This window comes from Zonotrichia albicollis, chromosome 1 (assembly GCF_047830755.1).
Source record: "Zonotrichia albicollis isolate bZonAlb1 chromosome 1, bZonAlb1.hap1, whole genome shotgun sequence".
In the NCBI taxonomy this organism is placed as follows: Eukaryota; Metazoa; Chordata; class Aves; order Passeriformes; family Passerellidae; genus Zonotrichia; species Zonotrichia albicollis.
This window is the reverse complement of record NC_133819.1, coordinates 72,227,189-72,248,003: the sequence shown is the minus strand read 5'-3', so window position 1 is coordinate 72,248,003 and position 20,815 is coordinate 72,227,189. Positions and strand designations below refer to the sequence as shown.

General features: G+C 39.6%; 1 protein-coding gene across 1 annotated transcript in view; it reads left to right on the top strand.

Annotated features, from left to right (window-relative positions):
* The window catches only part of PHLPP1 (PH domain and leucine rich repeat protein phosphatase 1), a 135,569-nt gene that overhangs the window by 96,225 nt on the left and 18,529 nt on the right, over window positions 1-20,815 (top strand). Inside the window, exons 5-10 of the mRNA XM_074544905.1 lie at window positions 4,591-4,737; window positions 5,265-5,495; window positions 6,468-6,670; window positions 8,278-8,338; window positions 10,193-10,288; window positions 14,088-14,243. Coding sequence (XP_074401006.1) covers window positions 4,591-4,737; window positions 5,265-5,495; window positions 6,468-6,670; window positions 8,278-8,338; window positions 10,193-10,288; window positions 14,088-14,243 — 894 coding nt within the window. The remainder of the gene's footprint in view (window positions 1-4,590; window positions 4,738-5,264; window positions 5,496-6,467; window positions 6,671-8,277; window positions 8,339-10,192; window positions 10,289-14,087; window positions 14,244-20,815) is intronic.

The following is a 20,815-nucleotide window of genomic DNA, read 5'->3' as shown; positions in this document are numbered from 1 at the left end:
AACAAATGAACATATACATGGAATCCAATTTACTTGTCTAGTCTCCAATTTACTTGTCTAGATTTTTTGGATATGGCTTCCAAAGTAAAGGGTTTCTTTTCGTGTAGTTAAACATGTTTCAGTTTGGAAGTCCACCCCTAGTTGATGCTTTTGTGTTTCCATTATAAATTTCCAAAAAAGAGGAAGTGAATATATTTTCACTACTTTTTCCTAAGAATTTTGTCCTTCCTCTGAGGTCGGTCTCCCTCCCCATATGAAGCAGTGTGTGGTAGGTATGTGCAGAACCTGAGAACTGCACTGTGTAGTAGTGTAGGTTCAAGTTATTTCCACTAACAGAACTGTGCACTTGGTTTTCTTGTCTTCATGGTACTCTTACCAACCTATAATGTAATATAATAAAATGTAATATAATGTAATGTAATATAATAAAAGCTTTATTGTTGTTAAGTTTGGAGTTAATCTGAGTTTGACTTAACTATATTAACTCAACATCATTTGAATTATATTACTAATTTAGGGCTTTTGCAATGGCACCTTTCTGGAAAGGGAATGCTATCACAGTATTTCTGGCACTAGGCTGGCAACTCCCTTAGGCAGTAAGGCCATGGAGGGCAATCCAACACAACTGCAGAAGGAAAGTAATTTGCACCTTTTATTTCCAAGGAGGAAATTGCCATAGCAGAATTTTAGGGAAATTCTCTTCGTGGTTAAGTAAGTGGCCACAGTAGCAGGTGTTCAAGAAGGTGGCAAGTTTTAGTTTGGTTCTAAAAGTTGTCACAGGACTGCAAGGCAAACACCATTGTTCTGCTCAGACATGGTGCTGAGAATGAGGGACACCGATGTTGATGCTTGAAAATGTTACTGAACTGTAACCACAGGACAGTCATGAGAGCCCAGGTTCTGGAAAGAGGTTTGGGAAGGTGATTGCTTTCCTTAGATTGAGTTCTTTATTAAGCCATGCCTTCCCTTGCAGGTGTAGTAAAATACTGCTTTTTAATTGTTTTTGTAAGAGTAGGACAAGACCAGTTATATAACCAGGGCCTGTTATGGCTGAATTTCAATGACTACCATTTGGAATACACTATTCTCCTTGCCCCAGACATAGTGGAACACAAATGCTGTACTGTGTAATGGAAATTCCTCTGCTGTTCACACCAGGTAGAGCTGAATTTGAAATTAGCACATCAGTTCATTGCTCTGCCATGATACAAACTTCTCTTGTTAGTCCATCTCTTTATTTTTCATATGTCAAACTAAAGCCCTTCCTGAAGTGGCAGCTTCAGGATTAAATAAGTGGGCAGTTTTTGACTCAATTAGGGCAATTAGTGTTCAGTCATATTGCATGTTTAAATCCAAGGGTTGACATGTCAACATTTTGCTCTAGCTTAATGTAGGGCTATTTTTGTTCAGCAAAGTGAGTGTTTATGTATTGGCCATTACAATAGAAAGCTTAGTAAGCTAACTGAGCATAGTGTATTGAGAGATGCTGTTCTTCATTCAGGTTGACTTTTACTAAGATATAGCAAAGTCTGGAACCATGGAGGAAGGACAAAAAACATATGTATGGATTTGATGTGAGGTTATTACACTGTGATGCCTCAAACAAGCAATGTGCCTTTTTTTCTTTCTTGCAATGCCATGTGGGCAGCATTGATCTATGTGCCTGCTTCTGATAAGAGTGAAGATTTGGGTGTGAGAAAACAGCAAAGATGTTGCTCTGTAAAATCTGTTGGAAGCCTGATACTTTGCAAACTCAGCTGCAACAGAAATCTGGAGTCTTTAGAATATTTCCCTCCTACCTTATTTATATTGATGTGATATACAAGTGGTACTGGTGTGACTGACTGTAAATCTGTGTAGATATAAGAAGCACTACAAACAATGCAACATTTTAAATGTGCAGCGTGGCAGTGCTACATAATGGAAGTGATGCTTGTGATGTGCATAAGTGTGAAGTGAGTAGCCAAAGATGAGAGGTAGACTTAGATCTTAATTTTGAGCAAATGCCTGCTAGTTTGGCTCAGTAATGTTCTGCACTTGACAATGCTCCATGGGAAGAAATATTACTTTAGCATTTTCTAAATTAACATGCTTGCAATGGGGGAACAAAATACATCTTTCCGGCCAGATGTCTTAAATTAGTGTCTTAACTGTAACTAAGACTATGGTATCCATCTTTCAGTGTTTCTGTAAATGTGATTCAACAATGAACTTTCATTTGTGTATTTTTTGATGTACGTTTTGTGCATTTTGTATGAGTGTATCCAATACTGGATGTACTGTTCATTCTCACGGATGCACTACGTAGACTTGTTAACCAGTTCAGTTTGTTTCCTGCCTAGTTAGATTATTCACCAAAGACTTTTAATAAGCACACAGTACAACACAGATTAGAGTAGTAGAGATGTAATCCAGATATGTTGGGTAGGGGGAGCTTTTTTCCTCTCCTCCTCTTTGACCTAGGGCAGTTATGCACAAGAATGTATGCAGAAAGCCTTGAAGCTGAACATGACACTGGATTTACTGTTTTTCTTAGCTTCCTTTACCACTGCTGCCCCAGTCCTCTGTGCTCTTTTAGTTTGATCTTCTGTAATTTTATCTCAAGATTGTGTTTGGGATCTTCTAGTGGATTCTTTAGTGGACAAAAGCCCTGAGACTATCCTTTTGAGACTACAGTGGCACAGATAAAGGCTGTAGCCTTGCTGTGGTTGTTAAATGAGTTAATTCTTTTTTCATGGTTGGCTTGAAAATTGGAAAGGTTACATTTTGATGTTTCTCCAACAGCTGAGTTATTTTGACTTAATCTTCACGTTTTTACTTTTTTTTGTACTTGCTGAAATGGGAGAAAATATTCTAAAGGCTCAGAGTCCAGTGCTTGGAGCACTCTTGTTTTTATTTGCAGCTAACTTTGAAGATGATGTGGGACAGCTGTTCCACCACAGAAACACCCCAAATTTCAAGGCAGTATATCTGTGCCCTGAATCTACAGTTATCTTCAAGATAAACGCAGGATTGTGTGTTTTAGTTCTAGATTCAAGATTTTTAGTCCTTTCTCTCAAAATAGAGGAGTATGAAGGTATAGTGTTTAAAGTGTGCATATTTATTTTTCTGGCTAGCAGCTCTTACTAACTTACCTTTGCCTCCTTTTTAATTTACAGTTCTGCCTTTAGAGATAGACTAGTCATCGTTTCTGCACAGTAGCATTTTTTCCCCTGCAGCACTAATTTGATTGCAAGATTTCCTTTAGTCTCCATCTAACTTTGTTCCAAACTTCTTCTGCCTCCAGCATGGCACAGGGTGTTCAAAATTTGTGATAACTCTGGCAATATTTTTTCTCTGTTTTTCTCCTGCCATCATTGCACCAAAATACCACTAGAGAGTACAACATTCCCTTGCTTGCTGCAAGCCTGTGTAAATGCTATATGAGTTTACAGCCTGCCCTCACTGAAGTACCTGTTATTAAAATTCTTTAACCTTTTAATGCTTGATGCATTTGCTCTCCATGTTTCCTAGTTGGAGGAGAACAGAGTTCTCTGAGGTAGGAATGGGCTGATGCAGAGGCTATGGATACATTGGCACATGCTGCTGGAGATTACTTCTATGTGGAATAGCAGCACTCATGGGTGCAGTTTTGCTTCCATTGCCAAGTTATATAAAAGTCTGCTCACACAAATAAAGGACTTGATCCTTAATGAAGGGAAAATTAAGTCCAGATAAAATGTCCTGGTATAAGCTGTGCCAGAAAAGAAACTTCCTCCCATCTATCGGAGTTTGACACAGATCTTTTCATTCATCCTGTTACTTGGCTTTAGGCACACCTCCCAGTGGTTGTCAGGCAACCATAATAATGTTGCTGAACATGCAGGCTGGCTAATTGGATTGTCCCCTTCTTGGGTTTTTTGTTTAAATGATTTTGGTCATTTTTAGTAAGGCAAACTCATCCAAGTTGCTTTCTTTTTGGCTGGTGTCATAAACCAAGGAGCTTTAAGAGTTCTGTGACATGTCAAGGGCAAAATTTTGCGTCTCTCACTACAGAAGCTGTGCTAAATTCTGTTTTAATTCAGCACATTTCCCACTTGTATTCCAAACAGTCTATTCTAATGAGAATTTTTGTTTGGAAGGCAAACATGAATGGTCCTGAGTACACAGGTCAGCAGCACCACAAAAAATAAGTGTTCAAATAGTCTGAGAATTTCCTGCACCTTTGGTAGTAAAACTACCCTTGTGGTAGTTTTACTACCAAAAAATGGGTTCAGGAAAATAGCAATGCTTTAGTACAGTGTGGGATGCCACGGAAGTGAAATATATAAGGATGGCAAGGGATTTTTTGTTTGTTACACTCATTGGAAAATGCATTTAATGTGTTGTTCAGGAGGGTCTGTTCCTCTTTGTCAGCTTAACATGAGTGAACTCTTACAGGTGGTGTTGAATTTGAGTGTCTGGTCATTTCCCTGGTTGCCCTGAGCATATAAATTAAAAATGCATGTGATTTGTATGTAGATAATCAAACTTGCCTTATATTAATCATTGTGAGGCAACTTAGTGTCGATTACTGATTTGTTTCCTTTATTTTTTCTTATCTCATTTTAGATTCACCAAATTGAAGAGCCTTAACCTTTCGAATAATAATTTAGGAGACTTCCCCCTGGCAGTCTGCAGTATCCCAACCCTGACTGAACTCAACGTGTCCTGCAATAGCCTCAGAAGCATTCCAGCAGCTGTAGGAGAAATGCACAAGCAAGTACTTTCTTAGAACTTTCACATGCACAGCGTGACAGCAACAAAGGCAACAAGCAGTTTCATGACTCTGCATACTCCTGCTATGAGAAACAGTTTAAACTTGCAGGGTTCTGTCAGAGCAGACTGGCTTGTAGATCCATATGGAAGCAATTGTGGATGGAGGGAAAGCACACTGTGTGCCTCAGAGCTCTTCCAGTCTCCAGCATTTGACACAAGGGTCACCTTCACGGTGAAGGAAATCTTTTAACCCTTCTTGTTTATGTTCTTCAGCTGTTATACAAGTTGTAGTTCTGGAGAAAGAACTGTCTAACAGCCTACACTTCATAGTTGCCAAAGCTTTTAATTATTTGGTGAATATCTTCTGTAGCAGATGTTACAGCATTATTCATTAGCATTTTTCTTTCTGCTGCCCTTTTGTATATTGTATGTCACTGTAAGTGCAGCAGATTTGTGTATTTATGGGAAGGAAATGGGATTTAACAGGTCACTCATTTTCTTCACTCTCACTTCCCCTCTTCTAATAGCTTGCAGACATTTTTACTGGATGGCAACTTTCTCCAGTCCCTTCCCGATGAATTGGAGCATATTCATCAACTCAGCTATGTGAGTCTGTCCTTCAATGAGTTCACTGACATTCCTGGAGTGCTGGAGAAGCTGACTGCCATGGATAAGCTCTGTATGTCAGGAAACTGCATGGATACCCTGAACCTACAGGTGTTAAAAAGGATGCCTCATATTAAGCATGTGGATCTAAGGTAGGTATTCAGAAAAGGGGAAGAATTAGTGAGCCTAAATTATTTGTGTTGAAGTGGCTTCTCCTTGGCTGTCAGAATTGCCTCTGGGTATAACTCTCTTGTGTTTGTCCACTGAACCGTGTTTCTGGTGGTGTTATGTAACTCCCAGCACTTGCCGTGACTTAGCACTCTTCTTGGAGGAAGTTGGAGCATTTAGGGGAATCAATATGAAATGAGTTTTAGGGGAAATGAATGTTTGCACCTAAGGATCAAACAAAACAGAGCCTAGGGCGTTTGTGATTCCTGCAGTTTGTGTTGCTGCAGTGTTAATGCAATAGACCTGATAGTCCCTGGCCCAAAAAGCTTCTATCTGAAATCTTACAGATTTGTGAGGTGAGGAAAAGGGCATTGAAGGTGAAAGGGCAAAACCAGATATTTTAATATTTCTTGGTGTGTTAAAAGGCCTTGTCCACCATGAGTAATGTTATTTTATTGATACCCTCAGAGGAGTCCAAAGAGATCCTTATTACAAATGGCTCTGGTAGGAGGTGGTTCTCTCTTATTATGGTCTTTGGGAAAGAAAAATTCTGCAATCAGCTGGTCAAGGCTCAATTCAGAGCCTGGACCAGCTGATTGCAGAATTTTTCTACTGGGCACAAATAACAGCCAGATCATCTTTTATTTTTATAGGCACAGTAACGTTTAGCTTTTTGCAGAGCTTTTCATCAGTACTTTTCAAAGTAGTTTAGAAAGGAGCTTGGTGTCATCATTCTTTTGTCATGAGGGATAAAGCTACAGAGCACAGCTATCCTGCTTTTCAAAGGATTAAAACCCTAACATAACAAAGGGGAAAATATTAAAAACCAACCTTGATCAGAACCTGAAAGCATGCTAGTTTTATCCAGTGCAGCTGATTGATTGTAGAGCAAGCAATGGTTTGTCATCAGGAGCCTGCCTTCTAACTACAACTCATCTCCTTTTTTTGTCTGCAAGATTGAATTCAATTAGGAGATTGGAGGCCGAGGAAATAGATTTTCTGCATCATGTGACCCAACTGGATCTGCGAGACAACAAACTTGGGGAGCTGGACGCGACAGTTTTTAACAACGTGGAAGTGTTGCACTGTGAGCGGAATCAGCTGGTGACCCTCAAAATCAGCGGCTATTTCCTCAAAGCTCTGTATGCCTCCTGCAATGGTGAGTGCCAGCTGTGGTACTGCCATTGTACCTGGCTCTCTGTGAGATGCTTCTGGAGTGTAGTGCACGTAGTCAGGGGGTTCTTGACACAGTCCTAGATAAAAGGGTTTCACATGTGCTGTGTAATGCTACTGGCAGTTCTGGGCTTTGGAAGTGACTTCCTAACAAAAATACAATTTGGAGGTCTAAGAACTGTGAAAGTCCTAGAAATTCTTCTCTATGTCAGTAGGGAGGGTTCTTGAATTTGTCGCTTATTTTGGTTGCATTGATGTGTTGCTCTACTAAAACCAGTAGGAATTTACTGCTTTTCTCTGCACTGACAAAGTTCGAACAAGTGGCCATTTGGGAGACAACCCAAAACTATAAATTTTTGCTCCTCCCTCTAGCTGCTTAGCCTGTCCAGAAAGGTCTGAAATTCATAATGGTAACTTCATTTCCTTGTATTTGATAATAATAATGCAGCCTTGTGCATATGCAGTTGCATGACTGCTGTGTTTCATGAACAGGATCTGTTTGATCTGTCTCTGGAAACTGCTGTTACTTAAAATACTCAGTTTGCACCACAATTTTTATCATTTAGAGTAGTTCAGTGTGGAATAAAGAAAATGCAAAGTAGGAGAACTCTGCATTTGATGAGCAGTCTGAACTGCCTTTAAAAGGCTGTCATCTTAGCAATATCTAAGCCTGTGCCTTCATTAAGTATTCATGCCAGGATCTTTGTAGCTGAGAAAAGTTAACATAATCTGAGCATGTGCTCATAGCATGTTCAATGTGGGCTGAGAATCCAAGTCAACCCATGTCTTGCAACCAGCTGCCTATTTGGTCTTGCTGTTCCTCCTGGCTTGCCCTCTCATTACCCTCTCCCACCTTGTTTTCATCTCATTTTCCAAAGAAACTGCTTGTTACAGTTGCACTTCAGCTGATTTTTCTGTAGGCTCAAATAAATGTCTGTTTGGGTTTTGGGGTGTTTTTTAACTTAGCACTAAGCACTAGCTACCTGAAACCTTAAGACATGAGCTATATTTTGGTTGCTTCAATAATAACATTACTAGCTCTAGTTGTGTTATAAAAGATCTGCCTGCAACTGGGAACTCCACAGGCATGCCAAGGCTTATGTAATGTGTTGACAAATACTCTGGATCTTGCCATGACCTAAAGGACTCTGGCATTCTGTAACTTGCTGTTCCAGAGTGGGGAGGTTCCCTTCCCATGCTTATATCTTAAGTGAACAGTGAGACAAAAGTAGAGCAGTTTTGTGACTGACTCTTCTGGGCAGAGGGTGATGGAGGTGAAGTTACAGCTCTTGTGACAGAAATGGAAAAAATGAGAATTTGCCATGAAACTTTTAAAATCCTCTGCTCTCATCTCATCAGATCAGTTATGCCGTGTCAGTCATAGCAAGTACAATGTAACAATGTACTAAAACATAATAAAGAAACAGAACTCACAAGGGGTTCACAAAGGTCCATATCTTCAGAAATTTTTTAGGTTATTGATGGGGTCTGAAATCTCTGTGTGTTAGCTCTTAAAATAGTTCTTATGGAACAGTCATTTAAGTGCAAATCTTTATCACCACTTTTCTTGTTATATGTATTTTTTTCCCCTAGAACTTGTTCACCTTGATGTGTATCCAGTTCCTAATTGCCTGGCTTATATGGATATTTCTAGGTAAGAGTATGTTTTTTCTTGGACCCGTGAAATATAAATCAGAGAGACTTATGGAACAATGACATTCACTGTCATCTTGCTGAGTGGGAATGAGGGTAGAAATTGGACCTTGGGATAAGAAAAGACAAATTTTCAGTGTTAGAGGATGCTTTTTTCCTGCAGTTCAGAAGGTCAGTTCTTTCCTGTTTCCTTTTTATAGATTTTCTCTTTTTTTTTTTTTTAATTATTGCCCAAATCAAAATTTCTATTTCTTTATAGTTAAAGAATTTCCATGATTTAAAGATTTCCTGTCTTATGGAGTTAGAACATGATGATTCAAATGCACACCAATCTGAGACTTGTTGAGAAGTTACTTTCTGGATATGTCTGCAGCGTAAGCCCAGCGTAGGTGATGGTTTGATAGTTTACTCATCAGTTTGGCAGCTCCTGCAGCTCCTCGTAGTTCTCTGCAGCCCTGGCTGCTGCAGGGATGTCTGCAGTTGCCATTTGAAAGCATACATAAATTTCACCTTAATGAGGGAGGTGGGATAAGGGAAGAAATGGAAAAAGAGGGTGTTTTAGTTTGTTTTACAGTTCCAGGAATGAATCAGGAAAACATTTATACACGTGCCTAATGACTGTCTTATTTAAGAAATTACTCATCTGCATTTAAAGTGATAATCTCATTCATTAAAAAACCTGCGTAAAGCGCTCACGCTGTTGAGGGTGATCATAACAATTAGTGAGCTACCTGGGCTGGTGGCCGTCAACATGGAAGTTTCATCAGCCCTCAGTTACTCACATTGTCCTAAACGTAACACACTGGTGTGACTAAATAAGGGATTTGTTGAAAAACCATTTCTGAAAAGCTGTGTCCTCCATTTATTAATGAATTGGTGCAGAATGCATGATTTTGATCACAAAACCCTTTTTGTGGTTCATTGCAGTGATGGCATTGTAACTAGCTTTTTGACTCTCTTGGAATCTGGGAAATCCATTTGAGATCAGAAAGGAAGCTATCTGAGAAGAGGGGTTGTGTTGCCATTGCATACTTTGATTGAGTACTATTGCAGGAATAAACTAAAGGATATAAGTACATGATTGATTTATATTCATGCTTCATAAGCATCCTATTCCTGAACTTCAGGTCTACAAGTGTCTGACTATTATTTGATGTCCAGTTTGCATGTGTGTATTCTGACTGAAGCAGTCATTATGTGGATGCATTTGCACACAATCTCCTCCATGTGTCTTGTGCTGCCAATTTTTGTCATTAAGGCAGGATGCAGGAGTGCCCCACAGTGCCTATTTGCATGTTTTCATGCAGTATTTGGAAAACCTTGCCTCCAAGACGTTAGTTTCCAGAAGGGCTAGTTTCTGTGAAGATAAATGCAAGAAAAGCAAAACAGTTGGCTTGAAAGATACACAGAAAAAAATTTTGCTCTGTTCAGTGAGATAGCAAAAGAATGGTTGAGTGGATTTCAGTGTACTTGAGAAATTGAAGAGATATTTCAACTGTGTAAGGTGTGAATATCTTCTAAGGAGCATCTCAGAAATTTTTTTCTCCATGGAGAGATTTCAGCTTTGGTACTGTGATACTCTTAATACTCCCCTGATAATTTGGAAGCTTTTTTTTTCCATTTTCTTAGTGACTGCACATGTAGGGAGATAACACTGCTGTTAGCTTTCTTGCCCCCTCACTCACGACCTGATTGCATCCTTGCAGAAGGATGGATGATAGAATCTCACAGGCAACATGCTATGTAGCAGATTTGTTTCCTGCAGGTATCTGTATCTCTCTCGGGGCTGTGTTCTTAATAGCCTTTACATCTCAATTATAATTTAGTTACACCTCTTTGTGTTCTTTATTCACAGAAATCACCTGGAAAACCTGCCTGAGTGGGTGTGTGACAGCAGGAAACTGGAAGTGTTGGATGTTGGCCACAATCAGATACGTGAGCTGCCTGCCCGGTGAGTCTTGCATACCAGTTCCACAATGGGGAACAGGATAAACAATTCAAAAATAATTGCTGACTCAGTGTTTAGCTTGTTCCAGTGACTGTCAGGGCTGTTTTATCTTTTGTTTGATTTTATTTTTACCTTGTGGGGTGTCGTCATGCCTCGAGCTTCCACCTAGCCTTTCTTCTTTTACTTTCATGCAGAGAAAGTAGTGCCTTTGAAGCTGTTCATGTGGCTGTTCAGGCAGGAAAGCACTTCATTTTTAGTACTGAATATTAAATATTTACAGCCATAACTTTACATGACAGTTTAGAAATTCAGCACTTGCAGTTTAGTTTCAGTGATGCTTGGAGACTCCAGTTCACAGCCTCATTTGAATGAAAAAGGGTTTAAAGAAGGGAAAGCCTCATCAAGTAAGTAAATTCCTGCAAGAAGAACAATTGCCTTCTCTACCAAGATGATCTCTTTTCCAGAAATGTAAACTTAAAATTGATAAATATAAACAATAAAAAAGAAGTCAAGAGGAAGCAAAATAGGAGTTGAGTTTAATAAATGAGTCTTGCTATTATTTGTTCTAGAGAGAGCTGTCTGTTGAATTATACTGCTTAGGTGGTGATGTTGGGCATTTTTAAATTCCTGCCTTCACTGGAAGAGAGCTGTCATTTTAGGTTGTTCTGTACACTTTGAAAGAGATGTTGTGTAAGATGATGATGTATCATGCTACTAAATCACAGAATAAGCTAAGTTGGAAGGGACCCACAAGGATCATCAAGTACAAATATCTTCTTTAAGGAGCTGTACAGCACAGAAAAGCATCAGAAACCAAGAACGTTTTTTTTCTGGGTCAGGTGGATGTGTAAGATGGTGTAAACTTGTTCATTTTAGTGTCAGAAATGGGAAAAGAGTAGGTTTCAAAAATATGGGCAGAAGAGAATGTGAGGAGAGTTACCGAGCAAACTAGGAGGCTGATGTGCAGACTGTTAATCCCTCTGTTTTTTCATGCACACACACAAAAAAAATGAGGCTGTGCCTTCTCAGAAGGTGGAGGTGCAAAAGTTCATTTTTCTTTCATTTGCACTTCATAACAGCCAGGACTTTCAAGGCATTCCAGATATCTCTGGGAGATTAATGATTAGCTGAAATTAGGTACAGTCAACATCCCACTTGTCTCTCCTGCCATCTTATCATTAACCCCAGGAAATAGCTTATCTTTGAAAGTTCTTCTTTGTAGTATATGTCTAGATAGCTTAGCTCCTAATAAGTCAGCTCAGTTTTAGGGTCCTGTTCCATTTAAAAGGAAGGCTTTGCATATCTTAAACTTTAGGGGAAATTTGGGTCTGGACTCAAATGCAAATGGCTCAATGTGGTTAAGTATTAAGGAAATGCAAGTAAAAACTGAATGAGTGTGTTCAGGTGCTCTGCTCTGTACTTCTTCTTCTACATAGAATAGCATTCTGGAAACCTGTGAAGTGAATCAGCAGGGCTCTCCTAGGAGGCTGCTTGTGACACTTAAACACAAATATTGAAGCCTTGAGTGACCATATTCCTGGTGGGGTGAATATTGCATCTGATCTAAACAAACTACACTTGATACCGTGTGTTTGCCTCTTGAAACAGAAAAATAATCCTTGAAGACAAAGAGTTGAAGCAGTTGAGATAAAGGTTTCTGTACTAGAATTTGTCTCAATTAAGGGAAGAGGGAAAATGTCCTCTGGACTGTAATGCAACTGTTTTAGCTTTAAAAGTATGAAAAATAACAAAAAAGGGTACTTGGTCTTAGCTATGCAGGACAAATTCATAAAAATCATACTGCCAAAGAGAAAGGAAATGCTTCAATTAGGGGTTGCCAAAATGATATTGTTGCCATCAGTGAATAGACGTTTGTATGTGTTTTTGTTCCTTTTTTTCTGTTTTTTTTTTTTTTAAATATCTATCTGTAGTCAACATTGTGTTCTGTTGAAGAGTTGTTTAGTAAAGGAGTTGGTAGAATGCTTGAATGCTTACACCAAACCATGTTTTCTGAGAAGATGCTGCTGATGAATGACGTGCTTGTCCTTAGAATTTATTGATTTCACAAAAACTTCCAGTGGGAATTGGGCAAGCGGGAAAGCTGCCTGTATGGAAGAGCAGTCCCAGGATCCTGGTTCCCCGCCCAGCTCGAGAACTAGGCATCCCAGGCTCATCAGGAGCTTGTTTAGTTAAATGCTCTTCAACCTCTTTTCGGCTACCTCAGGTCCTTCAGTGCTTGTCTGACTTAAAAAATAAGAGAAAGCAAATTAAAAAAAAAAAAACACAACCAAAATGCCCCAAAGATTTACAGACATCTTCTGAGTTATGGAAAGAGAAAATCTCTGAGGATTTTGGCACAATTTCAGCTCTTTTAAAAATTTTTAAATGATGCTGCCCCCAACCATCCCAGAAAAAAATCCAAGGGTTTTTTTTTTTTTTTCCTGTCAACCAGTTCTGTTTTCTACCCTGATATTTGGTGTTGACAGTATTAGCCAGTCTCAAAAAATAGAATACAAAAGCAAATCCGTAACTGAGAGATTTTTCAAGTAAAAATAGAGCAGACCAAAAATGGTTAAATAATGAATACATAATAGATAGGATTATCACTTTGTTAAGTCTTTTCACCCCGTGTTGAGCCTTCTGGAATGATAGGGCTGGCTGTTGACTTGTATCCATGGCCGTAACTCAGACAACCCACCAAGTGAGATAACTGTTAACACTGGCATGCAGATACTGAGAGTGACGCTATCTGTCAAGGGGAAAATACTCAACGTGCTTGATTGATGATTTTGGCACAATAATCCCATGACCTGATGCATTGTAGGGAAGAGGGTGGGAGGCTTGTTATGTGTATTTGGGTCATTGTGACAGAGGGAAGATTTTTATTTTAATGCTGAATAATTCGAGAGTATTTGATTGAAGCAGGTCAGCATATTGCATGGGCTCGCCAGATTAAACAGTACAGTAGCAGGCATGTAAGACAGATGTAAGACGTGGCAGATGAGGAATAATCTTTTTTCCCTAATTTGTTGAAAGTGGTTTCTGTTCAAAATTGAGAGTTGCTCTATTTTTGGTTTCTTTAGGTGCATGCCCTCATTCCTTTGTTTATCCTGTGAATTTGAACTATAGTGTTTGATCAGAACAGCTATTTTTCACTTTATGTTGCCCTCTTCTCCCTTCCCCTTCTCTCTAGCCCCACAAAAAATGGAGCAGGGGGGTGGGACTCCAGGTCGTCTCTTGGTTGTAAAAACTCGAGAAAGTAAAGCCGATTAGATAAATTTCATTTGCTGTAGAACTGGAAAGGAGGCTTTATGTAAGTCTGGTATTAACAGAAAGAAAAATTGTGGGGGTGGGGAGTTGCACTGGATTATGAGTCAGCACATGATGTGTAGAGCACTGTAAAGCTTGTGGGGTGACTGGTGATTTCACCCCCACTTCTGAAGTGATTGCATTGGCTAGGGGGATCCCACCTGTGCAGATTTCTGCAGCCTTTGTTAGCAATTACCTCCTTCACTGTCATGCTTCTATATTCATGTTTTATACAGTGTCATAAAATAACCCTTTGTCACTACTTTCGCTCCTGAATCATCTGTGAACCTCCTTCCCTGTCTCTGAAAACCTTTTGAAGAAGTTGGTGTAGAGTGGGAAGACATTCTGGGATCAGTGCGTAATTAATATTACGTCTGCTAATCAGTTGGCTGAATCACTTCTTTGTAATGAGCCATGATACCATATTTAAATTATCAAAGGAATTCCTCAGCTTCAATTTTTCTCACTTTTGGTGTTTTTAATTTCTCTGAAGGTTGTTTTACAACAGTAGCTTGCGGAAGCTGCTGGCGGGACACAACATGTTAGCAAGGCTCCCGGATCGGCTCGAGCGAACGCAGGTGGAGGTCCTGGACGTGCAGCACAACCAGCTCCTGGAACTGCCATCCAACCTGCTTCTGAAAGCAGACAGGTAAAATTATAAAGAAATTTGTTCCTTTTGACTTGTATGTGATGAGCCTGGCTTGGCCTGTGACTTCCTGGTTCAGAGGGTAATCTGAGGTTCCTCTAATTTGGAAGTTGCCAAGCCTTGTGTGGTAAGAACAGATGTCTGCCCAACTCACCAGAGCACATTCTTTTTATTCTGGTTTTGTTTCCTTATATGGTTGCTTCTTTTTTCCCACCAAGCTCCTGCTGAACACCTACTTCTTGAAATCTAGCTGTAGAGCTAAGCACATGCTATTTTCTACTACATATACTGAAATGGTTTAGTGGCAGTTTCTTTAAATACATATTTCTTAGGCTTGTTTGATGAAGTGTGAAAGCTTTTTTTTCCCCCTTCAGTCAGAGGCTAGAACTTATTTATACCTGTCAAACAAAACAAAATTTATACATAAGGCTGTCAGAATAATTCAGTTGTTCCCCTGTCCCTACTTTTTGAAATTTTTTTGTGCTTTTTAAATGTTTGTCACTAATTTAGCTGGCGTCACCACTTGATCTGCTTTCTGGATTCTTATTTTTATGGTGCTATTTCTTTACTATCAGAGTCTTCAAGGTTTTGGGGTATTTTTCCGAAAATGAACATATTCTTCAAGTGACTGTGATTGGATAATAGGAGGTTGGTAGCATCATCTGGGGATGGTGAATGGGCTGGCTCCACTTGGTGTCAGCATTCCTTGCACTTCTTCACTTCCACATATAGTCATGGGATTTCTGAGTGCTCAATGCATGCATAATTTAGCAGGCAGTGAGATTGTGTGCTATGGGGGGGGGTTATTTCTGATCCTAGCTGTGACAAAAGGAATGCGAAGCTCCTGGCTTTCTTGGGAGGTGCAGAAGCAAAAGAGGTGGTGATCTCACTGGCAGAGCTCCTTTCCCAATTAAGAGTATTGCAAAACCCCTCCTTTTATGCTGTTGTTAATTTTGTTATGAGCGTCTGGTTAAATTTCCTGGAATTGGCTTGGAGAATTAGGTTGATGGTTGAGATGCTTTTAAAATAAACTCTTTAACTGCTAATGTGTTAAGTTGAAAACAAAATAAACCTTTAAGTAATTTTCAGAGAGCTCCTGGTATTTTGAAAGCAATGAGAGAAATAATTTTGCAAAATTTGTATTAAAAACAGGTTGTAGGGCTGGGATGTAGTGTACCACACTTTTGGCAGAGAGAGAACCTGATTTTTTTGGTACTGCAGCTCATCTGTAGGCAGGGTTGGGGTTTTTTTGTTTGGTTTTTTGGGGGTTTTTTTTGGTTGTTAGTTTTTGGTTTGGTTTGTTTTTTGTGATGCCAAAATGAAAAACTACAAAGCTAAAACCAGGACTGGGGATAGATTCCCAGAAGTTTACTAGGAATATGCTGAGAAGAGGTAGAATTAAGGAATACTTTGAATAACAGTGTTAAGTGGCTGGGAAACTTTTTTTCCCTCTGCAGCTTTTGAGCAGTATAGGGCTGGTGTTTTCAAAGTTTTGTACAGGTCCTAACAAAGTCATGCACCATCACAGGAGGCAAACAGGGCTTTACCCATTCTGACATTTCATCACCAATGCAGCCTCCCCTGGCTGTGATGATAATAGGAATAGATATCCAACCCAGGTTGGCTTGGGTAGTGTTTTCCCTGTTGATCCTTACCCTTTAACTTGATTTAAGATGATAGAGCTTGTCCATGCTGGTTCTCCTATGAGTGCTGCAAAAGTGAGAATTCTGAAGGGAAGCAGCAGTACAGGTTAATATATTTGTGTACAAAGTCAGTTTGAAGTTTGGGATTTCCTACATAAAACTTCTTTCCTTTTGTTTTCAAACGGTTGCATCTATCAGCAGCTAAGTGTCAACAATAATGTGTCTGGAAAGGCACTCAGGAGATTGTTTTGGTTTTAAAAAGGTAAAATGCTTCTCTTCTCCAAGCGTTCCCTGGGAAGCACAATCTGTACTGCCAGACGTGCCAAGAGAACTGGTTTTCCTGAGTGGTGTGCCATGGTCTCTACCCAGTGTGTAATATTGGACAAATCACTTTACCTTACAGTACCTTTATCTCTACATAAAATGACTTGCCTTTTACAGCCTCAAAAAGATTTGGGCTTGTTTTGGTTTGTTTTTTTTTTGAAAGGTACTCGGGTCTGTGCAACTGACAGATGATATCTTGTCTGGATATGAAGTCTCATGCTGTGAATTATAAATGCTTTCTCTTTCTCAATCCTGAATATTTGACAAAGTGGGTGTGAAGTGCCTTGGGCAAACTTCAGCACAAGCACTGGTGGGCTTTGACATCTAGAAGAACATCTGAGAAAACAGAGGAAATGGGTGCACTGGTGCACAAAGAGAGAATATCACTTTCACCAAAAAAACCTCATCCAAACCCCAAATACTGAAAAACCTCAGTTCTCTTCACAGAGGAATCTATAAGCATTGATTTTCTGCCTTAATCCTTCAAAAAACAATGAAAAGGTGTAATTTTTTGCTGAAGAGTATAATTAGGGATATTTTGTTGGTCTGCTTTTTAATTCATTTTCTATTTTAAACTGTTAGTCAAGGAGAAATTGAGGACTAGCCTATGACACATCTCTCTGACCGAGATAGAACTTGGTTCTGTTTATTGCACTGAAAGTATGCACATCTTGATCATGTTAGCAAGGATTTCTCTTGTGGGGTGGGGATTTTCTTGGCAAGATCAGTGCTACAGAGGCAGCCAGATAATCTCTTCATTTCTCATTACCATATGCTGGAAAAGCAGAATATTTCATGCAAGTGCTGCAGCTGATGGGGAAAACTCCCAAACTGAGTCCTGAACCTTCTTTTGTGCACCTGCATTCCTGAAGCCTTTCACTTCTATGCCCTGCTGTATCTGTTGTGATGCCTTTTCCACTGTGTGATTCTTGTACAGACATTTACTGCCTTCCTTGAGCAGCCTGCAGGCAAACTACCATTTAATGGCATGGACACTGTTGCACCAAGTGCTCTCCAGATGAGACAAATGAGTCTTCAAGAGATTTAGCTGGGCACAGTAGAAAAACAGTGGTCAGGGCAGGGTTAAAAATGGGGAAGCACAGTGGTAAGATGGGCAAGGGTTTGTCTCTTGCCTAAGCTCCTTTCCAGTTAGAATGAATGCTTTCAGTGGCAACCCTTAAAACAGCCATCAGACTTCTTAAAGCATTTGTGTGGGGAAGATTTGTAGCTGTGATGTGCACAGCTTAAACCTTGGGCTTTGTTTTGCAGTGTCTGGTAGTGGCCAGCTGTGGTGGTTAAGCCAATGTCAGCTATTCAGAGCTTGTCTAGACTGTCTGCAGGATTTTTGTTTTCAGCTTTGTTCAGCTGTTCCTACCTCATTAGATTTTCTCTTTGTTTTGAATTTATTTTATTTGTTTCAGTGGGTTTGGCTTTTGCTGGAGTCCTGGAAGGTGACCCAGTTAAATTTTCTCTCGTTTGATATTTGCCATTTCCACCCACTGTGGCTGCTTCTTTGTGATGCAGGGATTCAGTCCTATCCTGGATGCAGGGGAAGTGTGAGGGAGGAAACCAAGTCAAATGAATGCCAAGTGCTGTTTGATGCACTTGCTTGTGTTGCAGAAATGCTTGGCCACATTTGTCTCTTTGATGCTGGGTTAAGGATTGCAAGCAGGCACTTTAGAAACTGGGGAAATCCTGGTTTATAAAATAGCTAAAGATAGGTTAAAAAGTAAGAGCTGATGAGGGAGCAGCAGTGAAGTGGTTTTTCTGGCAGTCTGTCAACAGGAAGGGGATTCACTTGAGTGTTTCTGTCTTTTAATTTATTTTATTTATTTTTTTAAAGAAGAAATACTCTCCTCTGCACAGGCTGGCAGAACAGCTTTGATTTTTTTCCCCCTCTCTTTTCCCCCCAGACATGCTTAGCTTACAGGATTCTTCCTCACACACCTGCTACCACATTCATAAATTATTTTAGTCTTTGGCAATTGAGGGCATGTCTCTGCAGAAGGCACTGAAGAAGAAATTTTGTGTTTTGATTGCTCTGTACTGATGGAGATCTTGGGGCATAGGCCAAACTGGAGATCTTGATTTCTCTGCAAATTCTCTTTGCAACTGCAGTGTTCTTTCCAACTCTTATCAGTACTTTCAAGCTAAACACTGTGGTTTTGATTTGTTGCTGCTTCACCAAAGAATGCAGTTGTCTGTGTTCCTCTTTTTAGTGTCAAACATTCCTAAGCTTTTTGGAGAATTTACATTTTTTCAGTGATGGCTGTGTCTTGCCAAGCAAGGCAAGTTTGTCAAACTGCTTCAGAAAATGGTGAGGAATTCAGAGGTGCTGTGTTCTCCCAATTGTCTCTATTCAGCTTTTGTGTGTGCTAGACATAGGCAGTGGTAGACAAAGTTCAAACCTTTTGCAGCTTTATATAGAATATATTCTTCCTCTGCTTTTAGAAGTTCAAATTTAGATGGAATCTTCTGGATATGAATAGGGAATGGATATGACAGCATATTAGGTGTTTTTAGTTGAATTAAACCCGTGCCCTTGTTTCTAGCCTATTCTTTTGGGACAGTCCTTTTTCTTATTTTTGTCTTTTGGAGAAGTCCAGCAAGGGACTTAATACCCCAAAAATCCAAAGGTGACTTATTCCAGCCAGAGATCACTGTTAAGATTATTCCAGAGGAGAATATTCACCTTGTCAAAGCTGAAGAATTCAGACATCTCCCTGCCAGCACCTTCATTTCTTTCTTCATCTGCTGCGCTCTTTTTAGTCCTTGTTAATTCATGCTTTCCTGGCTGTGTTGTGCTCTGGTATGTGCACAGGCTGCTGCATCCAGGTCTTTGTAGTGATGATGTAGTTTTTTCATGAGCTTGTGGTATAGTGTGTGGGTGGAATTGGAAAGGGAAAACAATTAATTTTGGACTGAGCTTTAATACTTGACATTCTGCTTCCATCTGATAAGCAGAATGAGTGGGAAATCTTCAAGGAACATGAATCAGTTGAAGTCCATGCACAAGAGGGATGGGAACAGTTGTGCCCAAGTAAATCTCCACTCCTCTGGAGGGCATTTATAAGATGTGCCTTCTAAGGTAGCAGCTGGCACATTGCACAAGGATGAAGAAATAGGGAAGTGGAAATAACCTGGAGGAGGACTTCTGTGTTAAACTAGTGTGAGGGAAAACCTGAGGGGCAACTACAGTTTTAGGTTTTGCTGGGGTTTTTTTGGTTTTTGTTTTAGGGTTTCTTTTGGTTGGTTTTTATGGTTTTCTTTTTTGTTTGTTTTGGGGTTTTTGTTGTTTGGGGGGTGTTTTTTTGTTTTGTTTTGTTTTTAACATAAGATGATAGTACAGAATTGATAAATATTTGGTCTTAGTAATCTGATGGTTCATTATGTTCTCTACCCAAAGAATAGTGTCCCTATTTTATCTTATTTCATTTTTATTTTTAAATCTAGACAATATCTGGAAAGAATTATTATGTCAGAATGTTTTTTGCCATTTCATTTAACAACTGGTCTAAAAACATGTAAGCAAGCAACACACTCATTTCCAAAAGCTGATTTAATTCTAATTATGTCATCTGGAGACAGAGATGAGTGTGTGACTTTTCTGACCCTGGCTGTCAGCTGTTTAAGGTCAGACACTCTGCTACCACAGGGTTCTCCTACTGGTTACCTAACCTTTGTTCACAGCAAGGCAGTAGGCCTTAGGTTAGGCTGATGGGGGTTTATTTCCAGTGTCATTGTATCACTCCCTGGAAGATTTAGCAAAAGATCAGGGTGAGGGGAATGGTCTCTCCCTTCCCCATTAGAAAATACATGCATCAGAACTTATTTCTGACAGGAACATACAGATTCCACTCACTTTTATTACTAGTGAGGGAGCAAATTGAAACATCTTGTTACATTTCACCAATGTTGAAAGTTTATTGAAAACAGAAGAATGGTTAATTTTTTCTTTTGACTCTAAAATGGCTACAGTATAGTACACTGTATTCATTTCAGCTGTATCAGAGTTTTTTATTATCTTTTTTTAATTGAAGCTTTTAGTTGTCCTTTGGGCTAGCAGTTCTTGATCAGACTTCACAGCCACAGGCTATGATGCTCTCTAAATCACCTCTTTGGCCGCTGGTACCTGTGAAGCACTGCAGGTTATTCTCATGCAGCTTGCAAGAACAAAACTAGGATACAGGTCATGCTCTTCTGAAGAAGAACCATTCTCAGGGTGTGTTTTGCTGTCACCTCTTATCCCCATCTTTCTGTGACAACTCACTTTTTCCAGCATCCTTAAACCTAATTGTTTCTTAAGCCTTTCCAGCTTGAGCTGAAGATGACCATTTTGTACTATGAATGGTACAAAAAATACTGTGACTTTAATATTAATCAAAGTGCCTTTATCTTGTGGAGAGGGAAGACTACCATGCACATTTGATTGAAGTTGCCAAAGTAGTAACTGTCTGTACTTTAGTAATAGCTGTACTTGCTGCTGTTTAATTAAGCACAGGATCTGTTAATGCAGTACGCTTCGGTTTAATGATCCAGCCTTGAATGAGCTTAGAATATTTTTAGTTTGTAGCTAAAGGGTGAAATTGAGCATCTTTTTAGAATAAA